Genomic DNA, 21,552 nt, shown 5'->3' on the forward strand with positions numbered 1-21,552 from the left:
CAAGAAAACAAATGACTTACGTTTCATGTAAATATTCTATTTAAGACCGTCTTATTAAAACTAGTCTTCTAAAACAAGTCGTGAATATTCTAGAAAACCACAATTCCTTTATACCGATAATTGTATCGTAAATGTTATGTGTCGATATTTTCAATACTAAGTCTAAAACGATTAATTTTTACTAAATGTTCTCTTATTCATCTGATGAAAAAACTTACTGTTTGTACGAGGAGCGAATGCAAAAACTTAATTACCGTGCAATAGTGTTTCTCTTAGTATGCGTCAATCTTTGCAGGAGAATCGCGGTGAGCTGGAGACCTTCATTTGTGTTCCTATTTCGGCTTCCAGTGGTTCCTTTATAAGTGAAAATATCTACCAAACTATTCTGGGGAGCCGTAGATCGAATCATGAATTGGACAAGGGAACCGCAGGTGATGAAAGTTTGAGAACCAGTGTCGTGTAGTATATCTAGGATAATCTTTTCTAAATAAATTACAAGCACCATTGCATGTGACATCCATGTGAAATCGACATTATGCTTTGATCAATATGCAGGGGGGACGAGTCCTGGACGCATTTAAAAAATAAATAACAAATCAACCAATTAACATAAAAATATGCGGTTCGCAATAAATACTTATCACTGTCTAGAGAATTTTGGGTTTTTTATACAAGTAAAAAGTTTAAATTTCACTCACAGGTGGCACTGTAAAACGAAAAATTCGACATTACACGTAAAATGCAATACAAACTGCATAATTAATGTTTATGACAATTTGCGCTACACATAAAACTACCATATTTCAACATTTTTCAATGAACCATTTCACTCGTTCAGATGTAGCCCGAGCTAACAAAGTCGCTCATATTGAAATGTGATAGTTTTATATAGATTTAATTGTCATAAACATTAATTATTCACTGTTTGTGTTGCATTTTATTTATGTGGAGTTCAGCACCACCTGTGAGTGAAATTTGAACTTTGTTTCAATTTATAAAAAAAAGAACTTTTTTTAGGCCATGATAAGTATTTTAGTGCAAAGCGCATCTTTTCTGGACAGATAAGAAAGAATCACTTTGCCCGAGGAGGCTGTGATGCTGTTAAGACGGCCCTATAATTAATCAGAACAGTCGATTATTGACGTCATAACCGAAGTGTCGTTACAACCGTGTTCGTTATCACTGAGTTCAACAGTAAAATATATTAATACATTTTCTAAAAAATCTGCATAAATATAAAATATGCATGTAGTATGAATTTCTACTTCTTTATTTATAATTAGCAAGATAAAACGATAAATTTTATTAAAGAATTGAATACTCGTATAGAAATACGGTTAACCTCCGCTTAGGAGTTTTTAGGCTAAAGAAGATTTTTTCGCGATTTTTCTGCCTCGGCTAACGAATACGGATTCGTCTAATTCATTGATATAGATGCACATGGCTAACATAAAAACAGCCGCGTCGTGAGCTGATTTTTAGTGGCAATCGTCACATCAGAATTACTGTCACTCTGGCCCGACTAACTTATATTCACCTTAAAATCTTTTCCCAGATGTAACTCTGCTTCTCGTTCTGAAAGTTTTCGAACCATTTCACATAAAATGAAAAATTCAGCAAATAGGAAGTGAATTGGGAAAAAAAGGAGCCTATATTTTTAGAGGACGCGTTCTTTTGGTGCAAGACTCTTAGCATCGAACTGAGTAGTCTGGACATTCTAGGAGTTTATCTCTTCCATTTGCATGTATCAGACACAGAAATTTGCGGTCCAAATCACAAATGGATGGGGACACCGACGAACTCGATTGGATTATGTCAATACCTTTTTTATTTCACTCAATATGCACACAACTAACACCACCATTAGTCTAAAAAAGCTGGCATTGTTTGTGTGCATGTTGTGTAAAATAAAAAGATCTCGGTATCTCAATCTCTTCCTGCAGATTCTCATTTATCCAATTTCGGAGCTGCTCATTTTAGCGTTCGATCATTTTTTGTTTTTTTATAACGCTCCTTGGTGTTTTATAAAAATAAACTTGTCTCTAAATTTTGGGCTATACCTGAATCTAATTTAAACGAGTTTTCATAGAAACCTATGAGAAATCGCGTTTCGACTAACGAAGATTTCAGCTTACGAACGTGATTCCAAAACGAATTGTCTTCGTTAGACGAGGTGTCACTGTATTACCAAATATTACTCAAAAGATATTCAAAAATCAATGTCTAAATGGATATAAATTCCTAGATTCGGGTAGTTTAGTTTAATTTGATAAAATTTTTAATTTGTCGGGAAAACCTCACCATAGTCTGGGACAAATTGCAAATTTGAAAGAAATTCCTGACGAAAAAATAAATGAGCTTAATTCAAGGAAGTTTTCATTTATTGCTTGTCAACGCATTTTTATTTCGACCGAGCTTTCGTGAAAGCAGTTTTTATATATATACGTTGACAGAAGTAAAGAATAAAAATGAATGCATTAAGGTAAAAACTGCCGCAGGGTTGTTTACTTAGGACAGGAAAACGAATTATCGCTATCTTGATTAGTTTTGTATTCCCGATACGGAAAATAAAAGTTTAATAAAAATAGGAATCGAGTCCTATTTTCTCTCTTCCAAATGATTCTTGCACTTTTTTCTCAATTTTCTCCATCTTTTCTCCGTTATCACGAGCGGAAAATTGAATCGTTAGTTTCTTTACATAAAGTTTTAGCTGGTAGTAATCCTTTGTTTCCTCTCGTAATTGAGTTTTTTTATCCTTCAGTTCTAGGGTATTAATAGCTGGCTTATTTTTCCACGGCATAATATATTATATTACGAAATGTTTTTTTTTTTTTTGATTTTTTTTGCGATTCAAAAAATTGCACAAAACATTTAATCATGTTTTCGCTAACTATCCCACCATCAAATTTTGTAGATTACCATTTTTCCTTTTTAACCCATTTGTGCTCACGAGTATTTTTTCACCGAAAATTTTCTTTCTTTCAAGTCCGATCTATCGCCATGAGCAATTTACTACCGATTTATTTGTGCCGGAAGTGTGAGTGTACCTAGCAGTCTGAGTGCGTATATATTGTTTTGCGTGTGAGTTTTTAGTGCTGCCATCTATATTTAAAATTGTGAATGAAGTGTAATAATTGCATATCTGTGCCGTTGTCGGCCCGTTTCTCCCTCTGTGGCGAAACTTTTTAACGAGGAGATCAACTCGCATTCGTGCCTCGAAGTTGAGAACCAATTTCAGCCGACCTGCGACTGTGGGGTTTGAACCCGTGTCCTTGCGATGCGAGTCGATCACTATGGCCACTCGGCCACCACAGCGGATCCGAACAAACTTTACAACACATACGTTTTCCTGTAAAACTGTACTCAAAACTGGATACAAATGGGTTAATCCAGCATACATATTCTTATTGGCCTTCAGATGTTTTAAAAATTCAGGTCTGTATACAAGGTCCTGTAACTTCTAATTCGGCCTATATCTACTCAACTGTTCATCGTAGAGGTATGGCTCAATTTAAAAAATGCTGAAAATGTGTTCAGAAATTACCCTGTACCAGTTTCAAGAGTGAATATACACTGTGTCACGTAATAAAAAAAATCTAAATTTTCATACCCCTCCTTCCTTTAATTTCCAGTTAGAAAGTTATTACCTGTCTGTTCTGAATCCAACTAACAAATTCCATGTTTCTCGAAACAATATTTGCTGAGATGTTTGAATTAAAAAATCAGGGAGAAGATAGAAACAGAACTGCATAAATGAGCGAAAGAATCGTTGTCCATTAGTTTATACTGTTCCTTCTAAACCTTTCTCTTCAATTTGAATTAAAATATTTCAGTGAATTTTGCAGTTATAAACGCGCGCGTGTGTGTTTTTCGGGTTCAGAAAAGACGTGACAACAACTTTCTAATTATAAATCACAGAACAGTGGGGATATATACAAAATTTCATCGATTTTTTTTTCATTTTATGAGACGCTGTACCGTCACTAACAAAACTGGTTCAGGGTGATTTTCTGAACACATTTTGAGCATTTTTTAAATTGCAACCGTACCTCTAAGACGAACGGTTTATGAAACAAAGGTCGAATTATAGAACTTACAGGACACCCTGTATAGTTCCATTAATGTTCTTTTCCGCTTTTGTAGTGCTCATTAGCGGGGTTTTCAGAACAAAAAATATGAGTTATTATTCTCAACAAGGTCCATTAGGAAAAAGGGTTGTGTTAGAAAAAGAGTGTGTTGTTTACAAAAACAGATTCAAATTGGATTTGAATCAGATGAATTTTTACGTTTTCAAATGTTATGAAAATTTCATTATGCTTTCTATCATCTCATCGCCGCGGGAAAGACTGTAATGCTGATAGCCAGAAATAATTGTGATAGTCTGTTGTTTACCCTGGATTAGAAAGCTTGCTGTAAAGAAGCCGTACAACTTGGTGTCAATTTAATATTCAAAATTATTAACTATATTAACATATAGTTAAACTATATAATAACTATATTAACATATAGTTAAACTATATAATAACTATATTAACATATAGTTAAACTATATAATAACTATATTAACATATAGTTAAACTATATAATAACTATATTAACATATAGTTAAACTATATAATAACTATATTAACATATAGTTAAACTATATAATAACTATATTAACATATAGTTAAACTATATAATAACTATATTAACATATAGTTATTATATAGTTATATGAAACATAACAAACAATCACAGCAGTTAATAAAATAGGGTATCAGAAAACTTTTATCGAGAGCTTTTACAGCTATAATTTTTTTTCTTAAATTTACTAAAGGAAATAGTGATAAAATATATGATAATCATCGGGTATGTCATTATTAAACATATATTTCCATGAAGAAAACGTAAAATATTTTTTATCGTTTGGATGAAACAACTATTCATAATTTTCATAAAATTTTTAATTTCTATAATTTCTCTAATTATTTAACAGCAATTACATTTTATAGTTGTTTTCAACATATTTACTAAAATCTCCTTCAGTTACTTATATGAGTGAATGTTACTAACCCTTGTGTCGGATTTCAGTTTTAGACGTTGTTTAATAACAGAGTTCAATCAAATTAGCTAATGGATGTGAAGAAAGTTTGTATATAATGAGAATTGACGTTGCAGAGACGAGTATTGTACCTAGTCTGAAGTTGGATCAAATGTCGGTGATTATATTAGAAGTGAAATTGCAACGATGATCAACGGTTATTTTAATAAAATGTGCCGGGCCAGCGTTAAGATTCAAATTGTATTGAAAAAAGACATCCTAATTTATGGTTCACGTATGTGGTTTGTTAATAAGTATGTGTAAAGTATGTGTATATGGGTGGATAAGGAGTTCCAGGAAAACCAAATTAAAATATTCAGCCTTTTGGCAATAGGAATTGTCGTAGAAGACGACTGAGAATACGAATACTATAGGGAAACATAATAAGACATAAAATAGTGAACAAGATATCAATGGAAAAACTAAAGCATCTCCATCTAAAGATCTTGATCACTATTTACAACACTTATGATACGAAGCGATTGACAGTAAATCTAAAAGAAATAGTATAAAGTTGAAAGTTATGTTGCAAAAGATATGATCATCTCACTTATTTCAAAGAAATGACCCACAATGACACCCATCCCGTTACTTAACGAGCACGGATATTTCTAAAATCATAATCGTTTCTAAACAACAAATTCTGGTCTGACATTGGCCAACAAGAATGCGCGAACTTACAATTTTATCTTTTGCTTTTGCGATGTAAAAATACATGTAAAAAATGTTTGTGCTTAAGAAATAGAAATTCCTCAATCTTCTACGAATTTTGAAGAAATGCCCAAAATTGCAAGGTACAAGAGCAATTCAGAACTTGGCATCATAAATTCCAAATAACCCATTATGCTAAACATAAAAAGAAAACAAGTAAAACCGCGAGAGAATAGAACTTCAAGGATCATGACTTTGTCATATTGTTCGCGCTCGTAACTTTAAATCCAAGTTACGTATTCTTTCATTTTTTATGACCTGAAATTTCAAAATTTATACTTTTTGATTAGGGATCATTACCCAAGAGCGCTATCTTTTTAAAAGTACAAATTGTCTGCTCCTAGTAGATGAATAATACGACGTTGAATTATTTATGAGTTGCAAAGGTTGAAAACCACGTATTTGCATATATGTAAATGCTACTCCGTCTTCTCTTGAAAACTATTCCGTGTACCTAGCATTCGATTGCCCTTCCAGCTCTCTTTTATACATTGTACACTGAGTGAACTCTTCTTAAAAGAGAATGTTGTGACAGCTGCATCGGATCCAGACACGAGGTCCCTCTTATCACGGACGTCTTTGGAAATTATCATTTTTTTACTCTTTTTGTCTTTCTACGATGTACTAGAAATAAATAAATAAATAAGAACGATAAAAAAAACTATTGCGCATACAACAAGACTGTTTCTCTAGTAAGTATTTTTTGTATTCTCATAACCTTTGTGCTAATGAGGGAAAAAGATACATTTTAAGAAAAAAAAACAAAATAACGATTCTTAGTGTTATGCGAATTATTTTAATCAATTCATAAATTAGTTAAAATATTTGCTTTTCAAAATATAATTAAATTTTATTTTCACAATATATTGATAATTCATTATGCAATAGTTACATACCTGAATTTTTTCGACTTTCTGAAATTTTCGATGAAGTTTGAAGTCCCTTGACAATTTATAATTCTACATGTGAGAACATAAAACATAACCAATGAGTGCATTGTAGATTAGATAGAATTTAATAATAAGCTTTAAAATCTCTCAGATACATCCAATGAATAAAATATACTCATTATTATAGTCCGAAGCACTGAGAAAGTTTTTCTTTTGATATTTATTTTCAATTATAGGAGCCATATTTGATACGAATAGCGTTGAACTGGAGAAGGCTCTTATGAATGCAGTAGAATCAATCAACGGTGACATCAGCATACTCAAAACATCTCGGCTGGAAGCACATGCCAAGCGCATTGAGAGGGAAGATAGCTTTCATGCTCAAAAAGCTGGTACAAACACTAAGAATTATCGATTTTTGCATTTTTTTTTTAAATTTCCTATGTGTAGTAGTTTATTACTCTAAGCTTTCACACAAATTGTTGAAAATTTTGACAGAATTATTGAGATCTTTATTATATAAAACGAATGATCAAATGTACGTAACTTTGTACATGCAGTATATATTAGTTTGATCAAAAAAAAAGAGACCAGGCCAAGAGATGTATGATTATTATAAAATCCACTGAATAGTTAAAATAGAAAAGTTGACGCTCCTATCTATTTTTTAAAGTTTATCTACTGAATGGAAGAAGATTTCAAGTCCTTAAAAAAACATTCGACGACATTTTTCATTTTGCTATTTGAATTTTTAGTTCAATCATCTTTCGCTTAATTTAGATTACACATTTTGATGTACGGAAAATATTCGCTAATAACAGTAAAAATTTTATAAAAAAGAGATAACATCTGACATAGTATTAAAAGACTAAAGCTCTTCATTTCAACAATTACTTCCAATAAAAAAATGATGTACAATAACTGGGTTTGGAATAAAATTGTTTAAATGAAATGTCTAATTGCTTTAATTGGACATTTCGATTTTGGTAAAATGTTATTCGCTACCTCATGCTTTTAATTTTTTTCCGACCTCAAAAACTACAATTCATTTTCAGTAATGTAAAATTTATGTTAAAGTCACATGTTATTAATGCATCTAGTTACTTTTCAAATTGAAATCTCGCCATCGTAGGTTCTATCTATTTTTCTGATGTTCCTCCAACTCAAAATTATTGTTACTTATTCGTTGCGCTAAATATTTAAATCGTACAAACAAGGAATTCTCGGATTTGAAAAGTTTTTTTTTTTCTAGTATTGCTTCAGTTTAGTTTTTTAGAACAAATATTAAATAAACAATTGTACCTTTTCAAAGAAACGTTGGTTGTAAATAGTGCTCCTTTTGTTCCTTAGTATGTTCTCTGCTAGAAGAAGGTGTCGTAGCTATTCTTGGTCCAAGTTCAGCGGCAGCTTCTTCGCTGGTTCGTTCTGCAGCTGAAGCATTCCACGTCCCTCATATACACACTGGTCCCGATCTATGGCCATCAGTCGCCGAAAATTATACTATCAGCATCTATCCCCATCTTCCAACGTTAGGAAGAGGATATTTGGATCTCGTATCGGCGTTTGGCTGGAAAACGTACACTCTTATTTTTGAAGATACTGAAAGTAATATATAGTAATGTATAGTAGTAGTAGTATTAGTAATGCATAACAGGCTATACTTTATGTAACATTCAAATAGCTGAGATTCTCTTAAATAAAGTTCATAATTCTAACGTATTTTCCGATGCACAATGAGTGTTGTCTTCAAAGAAAGAGTTAATATTCGACCATCTGATCTCGCTGACCTGGGGGCCCTGTAAAAACTATTCTGACATTTCTGGACAGGTTGTTCAGTGAACAAAATAATAGCATGGCTGAGCAAGTCAGACGCTAAGATGCAGAACTCTTGATTGTAATTTCGTCTTTACTAGTTCTTTTCTTGATTGACAGTTTGACTGTCGTTGTTAAAGTATTACTGAGAGACAATACGAAAACGCGTTCGGCTAGCTAGGGCATTCAAAAATTTTCGAAGACTTGATATAAAAAAATGAAGATTATTCTTTCAAATGACTCGACCAATGAATTGAGCTGGTTGACGACACTTATTGCGTATCAAAACTTACGCTAGGGTTATAAACTATTATTGCCATTTCCTCTGGTTACAGAGTCTAAGAATTTTCCTTTTTTAGATGCTTATACTGTAAATATGTAAAATGTCATTACTTTCTAGCGAAGATATTTACAGTAAATAGCTATATCACTTTCTCATCATATTTTACTGTACAGTACTATAAGATTGCAACCGTCTTATAAGCATGTAAAACCTTTACCATCAGAGCTACAGCAGTACTTATCCAGTTCAGATCGTTACAAAGCCTCCTCAGTCGAGAGACTAACTCTTATTATGATTGTAAACATTTTTCAATCAATCATTCACATTTTGCTGCTCATAAAATGCTATACAGGTATCCCTCGCTTTACGCGATTCTTAAAAGTTGATTTTAGGAATTCCAAACTGCAAAATTCGGATTGAAGTTTAACGTCAATCCTGAAAATGGGCTTGCAAATGGAAGATATATATAACATAGTTAAATCCTTTGACGACGAAATACGTTGGATTTGATGATGTAGCTGAGAGAAATTCTCAGATACAACTCATCAGATATCACTGATGAACGACGTTTAGTAACACATTGACAATGCCATGAGAAATTTAATTAAAAAAAACGGTTCCAGTAAAGCTAAAATTTTCATATTTGCGAGAAATATGCGGAATTTTCTGGCTTTGCTACTAAATTTTTTATAAGGAGACGAAAAATACTGCTTGTCAGCCGAATCTCGACTGTTTCATTAAAAAAGAGTTATCAGCCTTCATTACCAGGCTCGTCAGGACAAAAGCATCCACGCTCACTAGAATCAATCAGAAGTAGTGAAGACAAAAAAAGTATTAATTTAATTCCTTCATATTGCCTAAATCCAAAGGGTTTATTCATAAGTTTGAAAAATTAATTCATTAAAAAAAGCTGTTGGGTTCAATGATTTAATCCTTCTTAAGAAAACCAACCTCTATTCCTATCTTTGCCATGTTAAATTCAACTCACTACACGATTTCGCCTTACGCGTCTACTTTGGCGAACCATTTAATCGGCTAAGCGAGGGACGCCTGTAGTTTCATTCTTTCTTTATAATTTAATAATTCCTAAATCGTATGACATTTTTATTAAATGATTTTAGAATTATAAACTTGAATACAGAAAATAACATTTTTTTCGATTTTAAGCTATATTCTTTTCAATAGAGCTGATTCAAAACTGAGCTCAATTTACGTAATTTAATCTCCCGAGCGTATATATATATATATATATCAAGGAATTTTTGTTTCCTTTACTTCAGGTAGCACGTAGTGGCTCTGTGTAACTCTTTTACTTTCCCAAACTATTTCAGTTTTTTCTTTTAGCCGTATCGAATATTTCTGCCATCTACCTGCAACGTTCGGAAATATACGAAGAATTCAATTTCGTGGCATTCTTTTCACGGACGGAACAATCGACCAACGAATATTTCGAAAAGCCAGAGAGGAATTACGGATTAAAAAAAAAAGGAAAAGTCCGCATTTCCTTCGTAATGTATATATATATATAAGAACTTTTTACGACAAAGAAGAGTAGAAGAAAAGCTGAAAAAGAAATATCTCGCAAAATCCTGTAAAAGCGACCACGAGTACCTCTTGAACAGCATCGTGAAAGGAATGGTTGTCCAACTTACTCTTTGGCAGAGGACACTAAACTACGGGTATTTGAAGTTGCACTTCAACTTATATATATATATATAGGAGAAAGAAAAAAATTCCCGTTAAAAGATCTTTGAGTGGACGTGAAATAAATGATTTCCAGTTTATTCCGTTGTGAACGAACTTTTCGAAAGTCGTAGAGAAAGGTTTTGTTCTTTTCTCTATATCATTGTCTGTCGTGAAAAAAAAGATCTCGTCGGTTTCCTGAAATATTTTCCGATCGATAGACGCTTATTATCATTCTGTCCAAAACTTGCAGCTATAATAATTCATATATATTTCTACGGTGATGCTTGTATGGATATTTTTTGCGCAGAAAATAAATTGGAAATTTCCAATTATAGAGTGTCATTGCTGTTCACGAATATGATCACTATCGATCCTAATTTCTTTTTTTTCTTTTTTTTTTTTTGCAACAAACACATACACATTCACATTACGCAAATACTGGACGATAACTAACAAAACTGAATACAATAGAAAAAAGATATACAAGGTGAGTAGCTAACAGTACTTGCCGCAAATTACTGACAAACCGTTGATCCTAGAGACATACTTCCTTGAAGATTTACATACTTAGAAAAATTAGAAAATGTATCTGTGTAAATGTAACGTGTAGATAAGTCGTTCATATTGCAAGGGGTTATACAGTTATTAAAATAAAGAAATTAAGTTTTTATACTGATACCCTGTGCTCATATACTCAATAAGAAAGTCGTTGCTTTATCTCTCCTGAGGCCAACAAAAAAATTCCACGTTTCAAAATGCAATGTTCGCTGAGATATTTGAATTCAAAAACCTGAGAATAGTTGGGGGGGGGGGAACATCATATAAACTAACGGATAACGCTTCTTTCCCTTACTTATGATATTTTTCGCTACAATCGCGACACTTTTCAGGACTTGTGTGCTCCCGAAACTAGAGTGCTGCACTATTATATGGAGTCCTCACAACAATCTAGACTCACTGATTCTAGAAAGAGTCCAGAACAGATTTCTACGTTACATGTTTTACAGGCAATTTCACGTCTACATCAATAACGTAAGTACAACTGAACTGCGACGTTTTTTCCATTTCGAATCATTGGAATGCCGAAAAAGGAGTTACCATCGCTTTTTGTATAAAATTGTCAATAATATAATTGATGACTGCTACCTTCTTCAACTTGTTGATTTTTTTGTGCCAATTGGAAATAGGCCTGTTCGGCGAACTTTTCGCCTCCCTAAACCCCGAACAAATATTTTACGACGGTCCCCTATTTTTGAGATGTGCGAAATATTCACATCAGTGAGATGTGAAACCCGATATGTTCGATTCAACTATAAGAGAATTTCTTAAAAGTAATGTGTAAGTATTGAATATTCATGTTATTATGCTTTTCCGTATGTATTTCTATTGTTCCACTCGTGTGTTTTTTTTTTTTGTTTTTTTTTCTTCTCTTGTCCATCTATCTCTGTAATTAGGAAATCCTTGCCTGTTGAGACGTGAATAAATAAATAAATAAATTCTTTCCAAACTTTTCTCCGATATTTTAATTAAATATCTCAGCGAATATTGCAGTTAAAAACGTGAGTTTTTGGTTGGGCTCAGAAAAGACAGGGCAAAATCTTTGTAATTGGAAGTTAGATGAAAGGTGAGCACATGAAAATTTATATTTTTGATTTTGTGACACACTGTATTTGGACTCTCAAAACTGGTACAAGTTGATTTCTGACCACATTTTAAGAATTTTTTAAATTGGAACCACCCACCTCTGCGACGAACGGTTGATAAGATAAAGGCTGCATTAGGACCTCCGGGACACTGTGTATATGTTACTGCTGTAGAGACTCAGTATTCTTATTTGTATTATTATTATTATACTTTCCACATTGGCTTTCCTACCAAGTACGCTCTGGTCACGTGAAACAATCTCAGTACATTCTGTACTGAAACACGAGATGATCACGTGACCGGAAGCCCCTTCGGAGGTTCCGAAGGGCCACGTGTGTGAGAACACCAGATCAGCTTCAGCTCTCACACGAGATGCATCCACGTCGTTTTTCTCTCTCTTAATCTAATGTAAATATGTAGCTGTAAATATCTTCTTTATAACCTCATAATTAAATATATCAAACTATGTCTCATCAATACGGAGTCAGATGCACTACCGTCACCCTTAGCACTGCTGAAGACATCCGCAATTCGGGATTTCGCCGGGCTTTAGCTGACCTTATATATCGATACCTATATATCCCTATATCGATCATTATGATTCGGGGTCCATCACATTGGCGTATTTTTGTGATAATTATGGCCATTTATAATTAGACATAACTAACCATAATAATTATTGTTAGCTATGGCAACCCTAACGATCAAAGGAATCTGAGTATCGATATCTTAGTGATACATATACAGGGGTTTATTTATACAATAGTGTTGGCGCTGGGGCCTGTACAACAGGATGCGATTGAAAGTGACAAAGATATTGTTTGATATTGAACAAAAAACTGGTGATAGAGTGGGGAAGTCGAAAATAGAGGTGGGGAGTTTGTTCCATTCACCAATGGTATGAGGTAAGATAGCAGTCAGGTAGAAGCAAAAATTGGCTTTATTTTAAAGGTTTCATCTTCTGGAGATGTAGGAGGGTTTGGCTAGGATACCAGAAGTATCAAAGTTGAGCTGACCATGAAAATTCTTATATAGCATTGTTAATCGAGAAATGAGACGAAGAGTTGAGAGAGAGGGAGGAGATTTAAGTGTTCATTTTCAAGTTCAGACACGGAAATAAAAGATGACCAGAAGTCGTGGACAAATCAGGTGGATTTATTTTGAATTGATTCGAGTTTTTCTGTATTATTAGATGTGTAGGGATCCCAGATTTCAACGGCGTAGGAAAGAACGGGAGAGATATAAGATTGGTAGGGTAGTCTGATATCCCGAGGGGAATGTTTTAAGGGCGGTGGAGAAAGAATGTTGAAACATTATTTCTGATAAGCATAGTCAACATGCTTGTTCCAACGTAGGTCGGCTGAGATTGTGACGACGAGGAATTCAATTTGAGAAACTTGGGATAACGTTAAATTATTGACGGAGTAAGAATATTCAAGAGGAAGTAATTTGCGAGTAACTCTGATGTGAACTGTTTTTGTGTGAAGATGTTATACTGAGATATGACTAGTGCTCATATGGCAGATGCCATAGTGATAGACAGATGCCATATGAACACCAGTCAACGATGGAAGCCAGGGTATGTTGGAGAAGTTCGTGATCGGACTCTTGGTGAATGATACAGTAAATTACAATCATCTGCAAAGAATCTAGTGACGCAGTTGAGGGATTCTGGGATGGCTGGATTGATGTGAATTAAGAATGATAACAGATAACAGGGAGAGGACCGATCCTTGAGGGGTACCAGACTTTACGGAAGCAGATGGGGAGTTATGATCTTTAAAATGTATAGGAATCGTATAGGTATCGACATATAAGGACCATCCAAAGCCCAGTGACGTGGTGGTAAGATGTTCGTCTACCACCGTGAAGGTTGCCGTCAGTGACCCAGGTTCAAACCCGAGGGAGGATATAAATAAGATATTTTCCCTAACGAACTTGAGGTGACCACCGATAGATAGCGCCTTCATTTCCCATCTTCTCATTAATAGCAGTAAATTACGGTAAAGCGATATGACCAGAGTTGGTGTTTGGAGAAGTAGTGAAAGCCCGAATTTCGGATATTGGCCGGGTCAACTAACCTGGACACTTCGCAAAATGGCCAAAGTATGTAAAAAAAATCAAGATATGTGGTACAACAGTTCATAGTACATATATGGCATTTAATGCTGTAAAACAAATGATGCGGGTATAATACACATATAGAAAGCAAACATATTTTGTAGAAAAAAATGTACGAAAGTATGAAGGGATTACAATTTTTTTTGGATATTATGCCAAGGTGAACTCAGAAAATAAAGTCAACTTGAATTGAACCCTTGATCTTCTAAACCGGGCAACTACCCATATACACCACTGGAGAGACGCAACCAATTCTTTATTATTTACGCACTGTGGCGTAAGTCGCTGAAATAGAGGCATAGTAGCCCAATTAACTTCATCAAATGCCACTTTAGCAGGTGGTGGCAGTAGCGAGATTGAGATAATGTTTCTCAGCCCAATACATGAAGAAAGACAATATTTTCTGGATATTACTCCGTGGTGAGCTCGGAAAGGCAAAGTCAACTTGTCTCCACCGGGAATAGAACCTAGTCCTCTTGCCAACCGTGCTATTCATATACACCACTGAAGACGACACCAATCCTTTTTAAGTGCTATGGCGTAACAAATTGTCTTTCCTCATTATAACGGCTGAGAAAAATCATCTCACTCTCAATACGAAAGTATGTTCTACATATGCACACAAGATGTTATAACACAATGTTAAATTTTTTTCCAATTAGCTTACCATTTAAATTTCTTATGTTTCTTTCTTTATTCTGTGGTTTATTTACTATTTTAATTTATCAGTCTATTTGATGAATTAGTCTCAGAACGTATCTTCACAATTCTGAATGCTTTTCGCGCAAATCTGTGAATTTCATTTCTGTTGTTAGTATTATTAGAGTTGTTACTTTTTTTTTTTAACTGAAATGAATTCAGTATTTTAGCAGCAGTAAATAAGAAACACTTTTGAAAGAGATATTTTCTTGTTTTAGGCACTTCAAAATCATGTCAGAATCTCGTAGCAGTTTTATTTGTTTTTTTCGGAAGCCAATCTTCATTTGAAATGTAGTTATGGTTCATCTGACACGGTGATGATTTCTTATATTTTGGAAATAGGCATACTCAGCCAACAAGAGCTGCTTAAAAGCGCTACTAACGAAGGTGTTAAAGTGACTTTGCGGCAACTTTTACAGGGACAGCCGTATAGAAAGCTTTTGAAAGACATTGGAGGCAAAGGCGAAACAAATCTCGTCCTCGATGTTCCAATACAAAAGATGCAATCTATCCTTAAAGATGTGAGTGCGAATTTCTTTCCTTTTGGACACAAAGATGTTTATTTTCTATCTTTATAATTTTTAATAGTGATAATTAAAAAAGAAAACTAAAACAAGATTGCAGTAACATAAAAAAAAAATTATCAATATATACAGGGTGGTTATAAATAAACTGACACTACTCATAAGGAAAGGATCCCAAGGTGTCGTTCCCAACATTATGAAAAAATTCAAGTACATTTATCTCCTCCAGAGAACACTAAAAATCAAAAAAATTAGCGGCGGAAGGCAATTAGCTATATCTATAAAAACTAAATTTTCACTTTCTTTCCTTTCTTTTCTTCAGCTTCTCCGTTTCTAGAAAAACGAGTTATTTCTCTTTCTGGTTAGCCCCGGTGTTGATTGAATGACGCCACACTCTAGGGTTGCGGGTTTTTAAGTTCATTCTTGGCGTCTAATGGCGTTCAAAATTTACTTCTTTTTTTTCAGTGACCCATATAATGCCGCCGGATTCTTTTATATTTTTGTGTGTATTAAAATGAGTAGAACCAGTTGTTATTTTTTCAATACTTCTCGAAGACGTCACCTAGAGACCTTTTCCTTGTCAGACATATGTAGCGCTCATTTTCATGAAACTTGCTATATAGGATATATATATAGAGCATGGGGAAAAGAAAGATTCGATGAAACAAATAGTTCAATTTTTGGCTACCAGGTGGAAAAGCGGCGCTCTTTTAACGCAGTTATCTGTTTGCCATGGTCAAAATAACGTACAGTATATACCAGTTCAATGAAGTAATAAGTTTCACCAAAACTGGCACTGCATAGTTCAGAGTAGTGTCAGTATAATTAAAATGACATTACTCAGATTAATTACACTGATACTACTCCGATCTATGTAGCGCCCGTTGTGGTGAACGTATTTCATGGAAACTTGATGTATATGTTATCGCCTGCTGGTCAAAAAATGAACATTTTATTGAATTTTTCTTTTCCCTATGGTCCATGTATCCTATGTACCAGGTTTCATCAAAATACCTCCATCAGAATGGACACTACATACGTCTGAGCAGTGTTAGTTTATTTATAATCACCCTGTATTACATAACTAAAACTAAAGTAGAATGTAACAAGTTTTAAAAAGGCATGCAACCGGGCATGCTTCTGGTTGGAAGTTTGTAATTTACTCATCACTTGTGTTATTTTCCATAAGATAGCATTATTTTATCAACAATGTAAAAATAATGTTCGTTATATAATATGATTTTCCTAAAACCATTTGTTATTATTTACAGGATTTGTAAAATATTTTTCATGCATGAAGGTTTTCAAAAAGTTCCGAACGAACATTTTAATAATCATATTTGTACATAATCTCATTTGATGAAGCAATTTTTATGGAAGAAAACATCGCGTATGAATATATAGTTGAAACTTAATAAAAAACACAAATTATATTTCCTGAGAATAAAAAATGTTAAAAGCGATAAAAATATTCAAGCTTAATATAATAAAAGCGATTTTTACAAAACGGTAAAAAAAAAGTTGTTTGCCAGCATCATTAGCTTAATTTTATTAAGAGCATGATAAAAAATAAAAACGCCATTAGAAACATTAACTTTGTTTTCTCAACATAAACGGAGGGGGAAAATTCATGACAAATTGAAAATCCAAAATGACATGTCCAGGAGTTGAATAACAAAACTTTCTCGTTGAATCATTTATTTTTCCGAATGAAACAGTTCCTGACATAAATCACACGAACCTTAACTTCTTTTTAATACGCATTCATGCACAAATTTAACACAATATCATGCATTTTAAAAGGTAGAATTGATTAACGTTTTAGGGATACCATCATCAATTACTTTATTTCTTTTTATTTGATAGTTTTTTCCTCAATCTGAACATTCTTGACCAACTAATTTGTTAATGAGGGATTTATTTAAGTGTTCGGTCTTGGCAGATGGGAGAAAAATGTTAAACACCTCACACATTGATCGAATTTTATCCTCATATATATGAAAGACGTTAAATAACAACCACATTTCATTCAATTTTTTCCCATAATTAATTTTTCAGAGATATAATTGATATCGTCGGCAACTAATGTTTCAACTACATTCACGAAAAACATAAACCATTTCGTAAAAAAAACCACATCTCTCTCTCCCATTGATGAAGGTATTGATCACGCCCGATTTATTTTGTATTTTTCAACCCATAACTATTAATTTTGCTGTTCAATATGTGCTAAGATCTCTTAGAAATGGGATCTTTATCTAAATTCGTTAATCTCACAGCTTTTCCCCTTAAAGTAAGAATTATTTCGCCTAAAAATATGCGTTGAAATAGTGGTGAAAATCATGAATTTTATACACAGGGAGTAAAGCAGGGCTGAGCAAATACCAGGTGCCACGTCGCTATGGCTACTAGAAAATTGGTATTGGCGCCTAAAATTATCTTCGTGAAGGTGCTAAGTTTCAGGCTGAGAGGGCAACACAAAATATTTGGAATTTATAGCAGCATAGCTGCCAACATAGTCGCTATATGCCCTAAAAAAGTCAAAAGAAGCATTATTTTGTACCTTTTTCTTCAGGTAAAAATAATTTTGTCCCCTAAAATTTTTCCATCACCTAGATTTTTTTTGCAATGTGTCCAGCACTGGTGTAAAGTCATATCCTTATACATCCTTTTTTAATTTCCAAAAATATCCAAATAATGTGCCCATTTCAGATATGTGTCATTTTTCTAGGGGCAGTATATGTATTGTAGTACAAAATATTATTTTTATACGGCCCTCATGTCCTCTAGCTTCCAATTGAAAAAGGTGTTGCCCTGTCTCTCATGAGCCCAACAAAAAAAATGTCAGAATTTGGGAAAGTTTTAGTAAAACTGCAGCTGTAAAAGAATGTTCGGAATTTTTCCTCGAGTTTGCACCTTAGTTATGCTGTTCTTTCTTTCATTTTCAGTGATTTTAGAATTCAAATATCTGAGTTAGTAGTGCACTTATAAACATGGAAGGTTTTTTTTTTCTCTGAATAGATGGAACAAAAACTTTTCAATCGAAAGTTAGAGGACAAAACGACCATATATTAACAATAAAATTTAATATCTTGGTACATATAGATCGCAAGTAGAAAAAATGACGTATCTAAAATGGAAACACGATATTTGGAAATTTTTGTAACTGATAGTATGTTTCTGTGTTACCAAAGGTTCAAAAGATAGAGGGTGTGCAGGGTGCCCTGTAAGTCCTAATTTATCGTTCATCTCATCCACGGTTCGTCGTATAGGTATGGTTCTAGTTTCAAAATTACTCAAAAAGTTTTCAGGAATCACTCTGTACCAGTTTAACGAATGAAAATACAGAGTGCCCTAAAATAAAAAACCTAGATTTCTATACCCCTGTCCGCTAACTTCCAATTAATAAACTCTTGTCCTGTCTCTCTTGAGGTCGGAGAAAATCCATGTTTCGAAGTTCAATATTCGCTGAGATATTTGCATTCAAAAATCTGAAGAAAGTTAAAAAAGAACAGCATGAAATAACGGATAATGTTTCTTTCCCTCAGTCATGCTGTTCTTTCCCAACTTTTCTCCGTTTTATGAGTGCGAATATTGTACTTAGAAACGTGGAATTTTTTTGTTGGCTGCAGGAGAGATAGCGCTACACCTTTTTATAAAATTTTACGGTATAAAAATTTTGATTTTTTTTTTAATTTTGTGAGACGCTATATTTTGGTACAGAGTGATTCTTGAACACATTTTGAGCATTTTTTAAATTAAAACCATACTTCTACTACGAACGGTTGATGAGATAAAGGCACAGAGAAACAAATTTGTCTGTAATTAGAAAATTTTTATTCTCGGCGGTTTAACCATGATTCTCTGTCATTTAGCAACGGTTATGTTCCCCATCAGTACTAAGCTGATTGAGGTTTTACTGTATTTTTACTACACCGAACTACCACGAGTTGGTTTGGCGTAGTTGATTAAAATATCTGTTAGATGTACATCTAACAGATATTTTCTGGGTATTATGTCGAGGTGAACTCGGAAAGAATAGTCATCTGATCTCCGCCACGACTCGAACCCAGGCCGTCTTACAAACCGGGCAGGCATGCTGAGGGCTGGGTTCGAGTCCCGGCGGAAACTAGATGACTTTTCTTTTCGAGTTCACCTCGGCATAATGTCCAGAAAATGTCTGTTTCCTTGATATCTTGGGTTATAAAAAAAGCTGTCTATCTCTCTCTACCACATGTAAATTATCATTTTTACTGTGATAATTAAAACCTAATAATAAAATAATTGCGTGGGAATTTGTATTGGAGTTATTTTACACCTTGCAGAGTGTTATTATCATGATTACGGTAGATTTAATAAAAACCACCCATAGCTTTATCAGGTATCGCTTTTGTTGCGATATTTCTTTAATTTATAGACACCACTGAATGAATGAACGCCAGAACGCCACTGGACTAATCCCGTTGCCGAGATCTCTTCCAGTCCAGCTTCGTGGCAGAGTCTGGAACACTTTATTTTGTGGCAAAAAAGACAAAAAAGAACAAACAAAAATATTTACAACATATTTTCCCCGGACAATTGGGTACTGTCGCGATTAACAAATTTTGTAGTGATTACTTATAGACACTACTGTAGTTGAGTAGCAAAGTTGGTTATCATAGGTACAAAATGAAACACGACAGTACCTTAAGAGTACCCCGGTAATTAGCAAGGTTTGAAATATCCAGAGGAGAAAAATTTTGAGGGGATTATATTAAGCGAATGAGGTACTCTGAATGCTAATACGAGGCATAAAAATTTTATTGTCAATATTTAAAAAAATTTGGAACATTGCAATAGTTTCAAAATGACATTTATCGTTTGCCAACTTACTTTTCTATTGTGGAAGAGATGCGAGCATTTTTCCCTCCGAAATGCCAGGGTCAAAAATCGTTCTTGCTTGGCTTGTCAAGAAATAGGAGACATGTACCTTTGAGTCATTCTGCTGGTAATTATAGAAACTTAATGAAAAGCTCACAAGTAAAAGTTGAATTTTACTTTCGAAAGATCGAAGCATCAATCCCAAAACGAGTTCAAAATATAAAATGCCTTTATTTAAAAAATATAAGAAACTCAGGCTTGAGAGCAACACAGCTGAAGAAAGGGTCAATTCGACAAATGTTTCCCTTCTAACATTTCTCTCCCGAAACGCTCTCAAACATGATATTAGCGCTTCCAAAGAATTTTTTTATTAGAGGTTCCCATCATTCAACAGTGCCTTCGGGCGTTTCTTTTAACCTCCAGTGAGTCTTAATAACCGAGGTATTCGGGAAGTTTCTTTTTCTGACAACTTAATACACCCACACTCAGCGCACTTTCAGTGTTTCACCGAAAAATCTACGTATTCCCATCTACTACATTAACTTATGTCGTTGAAGTTCTTTTCATTTCTCGATCAAAAGTTGAGGACGTTAATTAAATTTTCAAGGATTTTTATACAGTTGTAACTCGATTTACGAACGGACACGTTTTTATGAACTAGTCATAGTTTAAGGTCACATACAAAGTGCCGTTTCTTGGATAGCTTTTCTCATTTACAAACTAATACTTAAAGTCCAATCAAATTCGAAAAATAGGGTTAAGTGTAACTAGAATATATCATCCCAAATTTGCTGATATACTTGTACAGGGTGAGCATAAAATAAGTTGTCTTGTTCGGACCATTCTGCCGCTGCAATGATCGATACAAAAAATTTTATACATAATATCCAAATGATGCACTCAAAGTTTTTGTAATGGAAAATAGTTTATGTTTAAAATTATGTGTATTCGTTTCCATATTTCATGATCACACAATTCAGCATGGCATGTATCAGGAGTATTCAGAGTGATCCAATAAAAGGATAACCCGACTCTCTAGTTTTATCTAATGAATGTTTCGAAAAAAACATTCGAGACTCCTTTTATCCCGGTTTCTTTGGTTTACGTATTCAAGCATTTAATGAAATTAAATGATATTTTAAATACTCAATTGTAAGCATTGTGTTCAGAAGGACTAGAAAAGGCGATCAGAATGGTGATTTGTGACGTGAAAATTTCAGAATCATCAGAAATCGCTCC

At 33.8% G+C, this 21,552-nt stretch overlaps 1 protein-coding gene across 1 annotated transcript in view; it reads left to right on the plus strand.

The window, feature by feature from the left end:
* Positions 1-21,552, plus strand: part of LOC149085633 (glutamate receptor ionotropic, kainate 2-like) — a 59,943-nt gene that overhangs the window by 21,085 nt on the left and 17,306 nt on the right. Inside the window, exons 2-4 of the mRNA XM_089233793.1 lie at positions 6,921-7,076; positions 8,035-8,289; positions 15,272-15,450. Coding sequence (XP_089089919.1) covers positions 6,921-7,076; positions 8,035-8,289; positions 15,272-15,450 — 590 coding nt within the window. The remainder of the gene's footprint in view (positions 1-6,920; positions 7,077-8,034; positions 8,290-15,271; positions 15,451-21,552) is intronic.

This window comes from Pholcus phalangioides, unplaced genomic scaffold (genome assembly GCF_987345545.1).
Source record: "Pholcus phalangioides strain wild (caught in Gottingen) unplaced genomic scaffold, Ppha-v1.0 ptg000007l_1, whole genome shotgun sequence".
NCBI lineage: Eukaryota > Metazoa > Arthropoda > Arachnida > Araneae > Pholcidae > Pholcus > Pholcus phalangioides.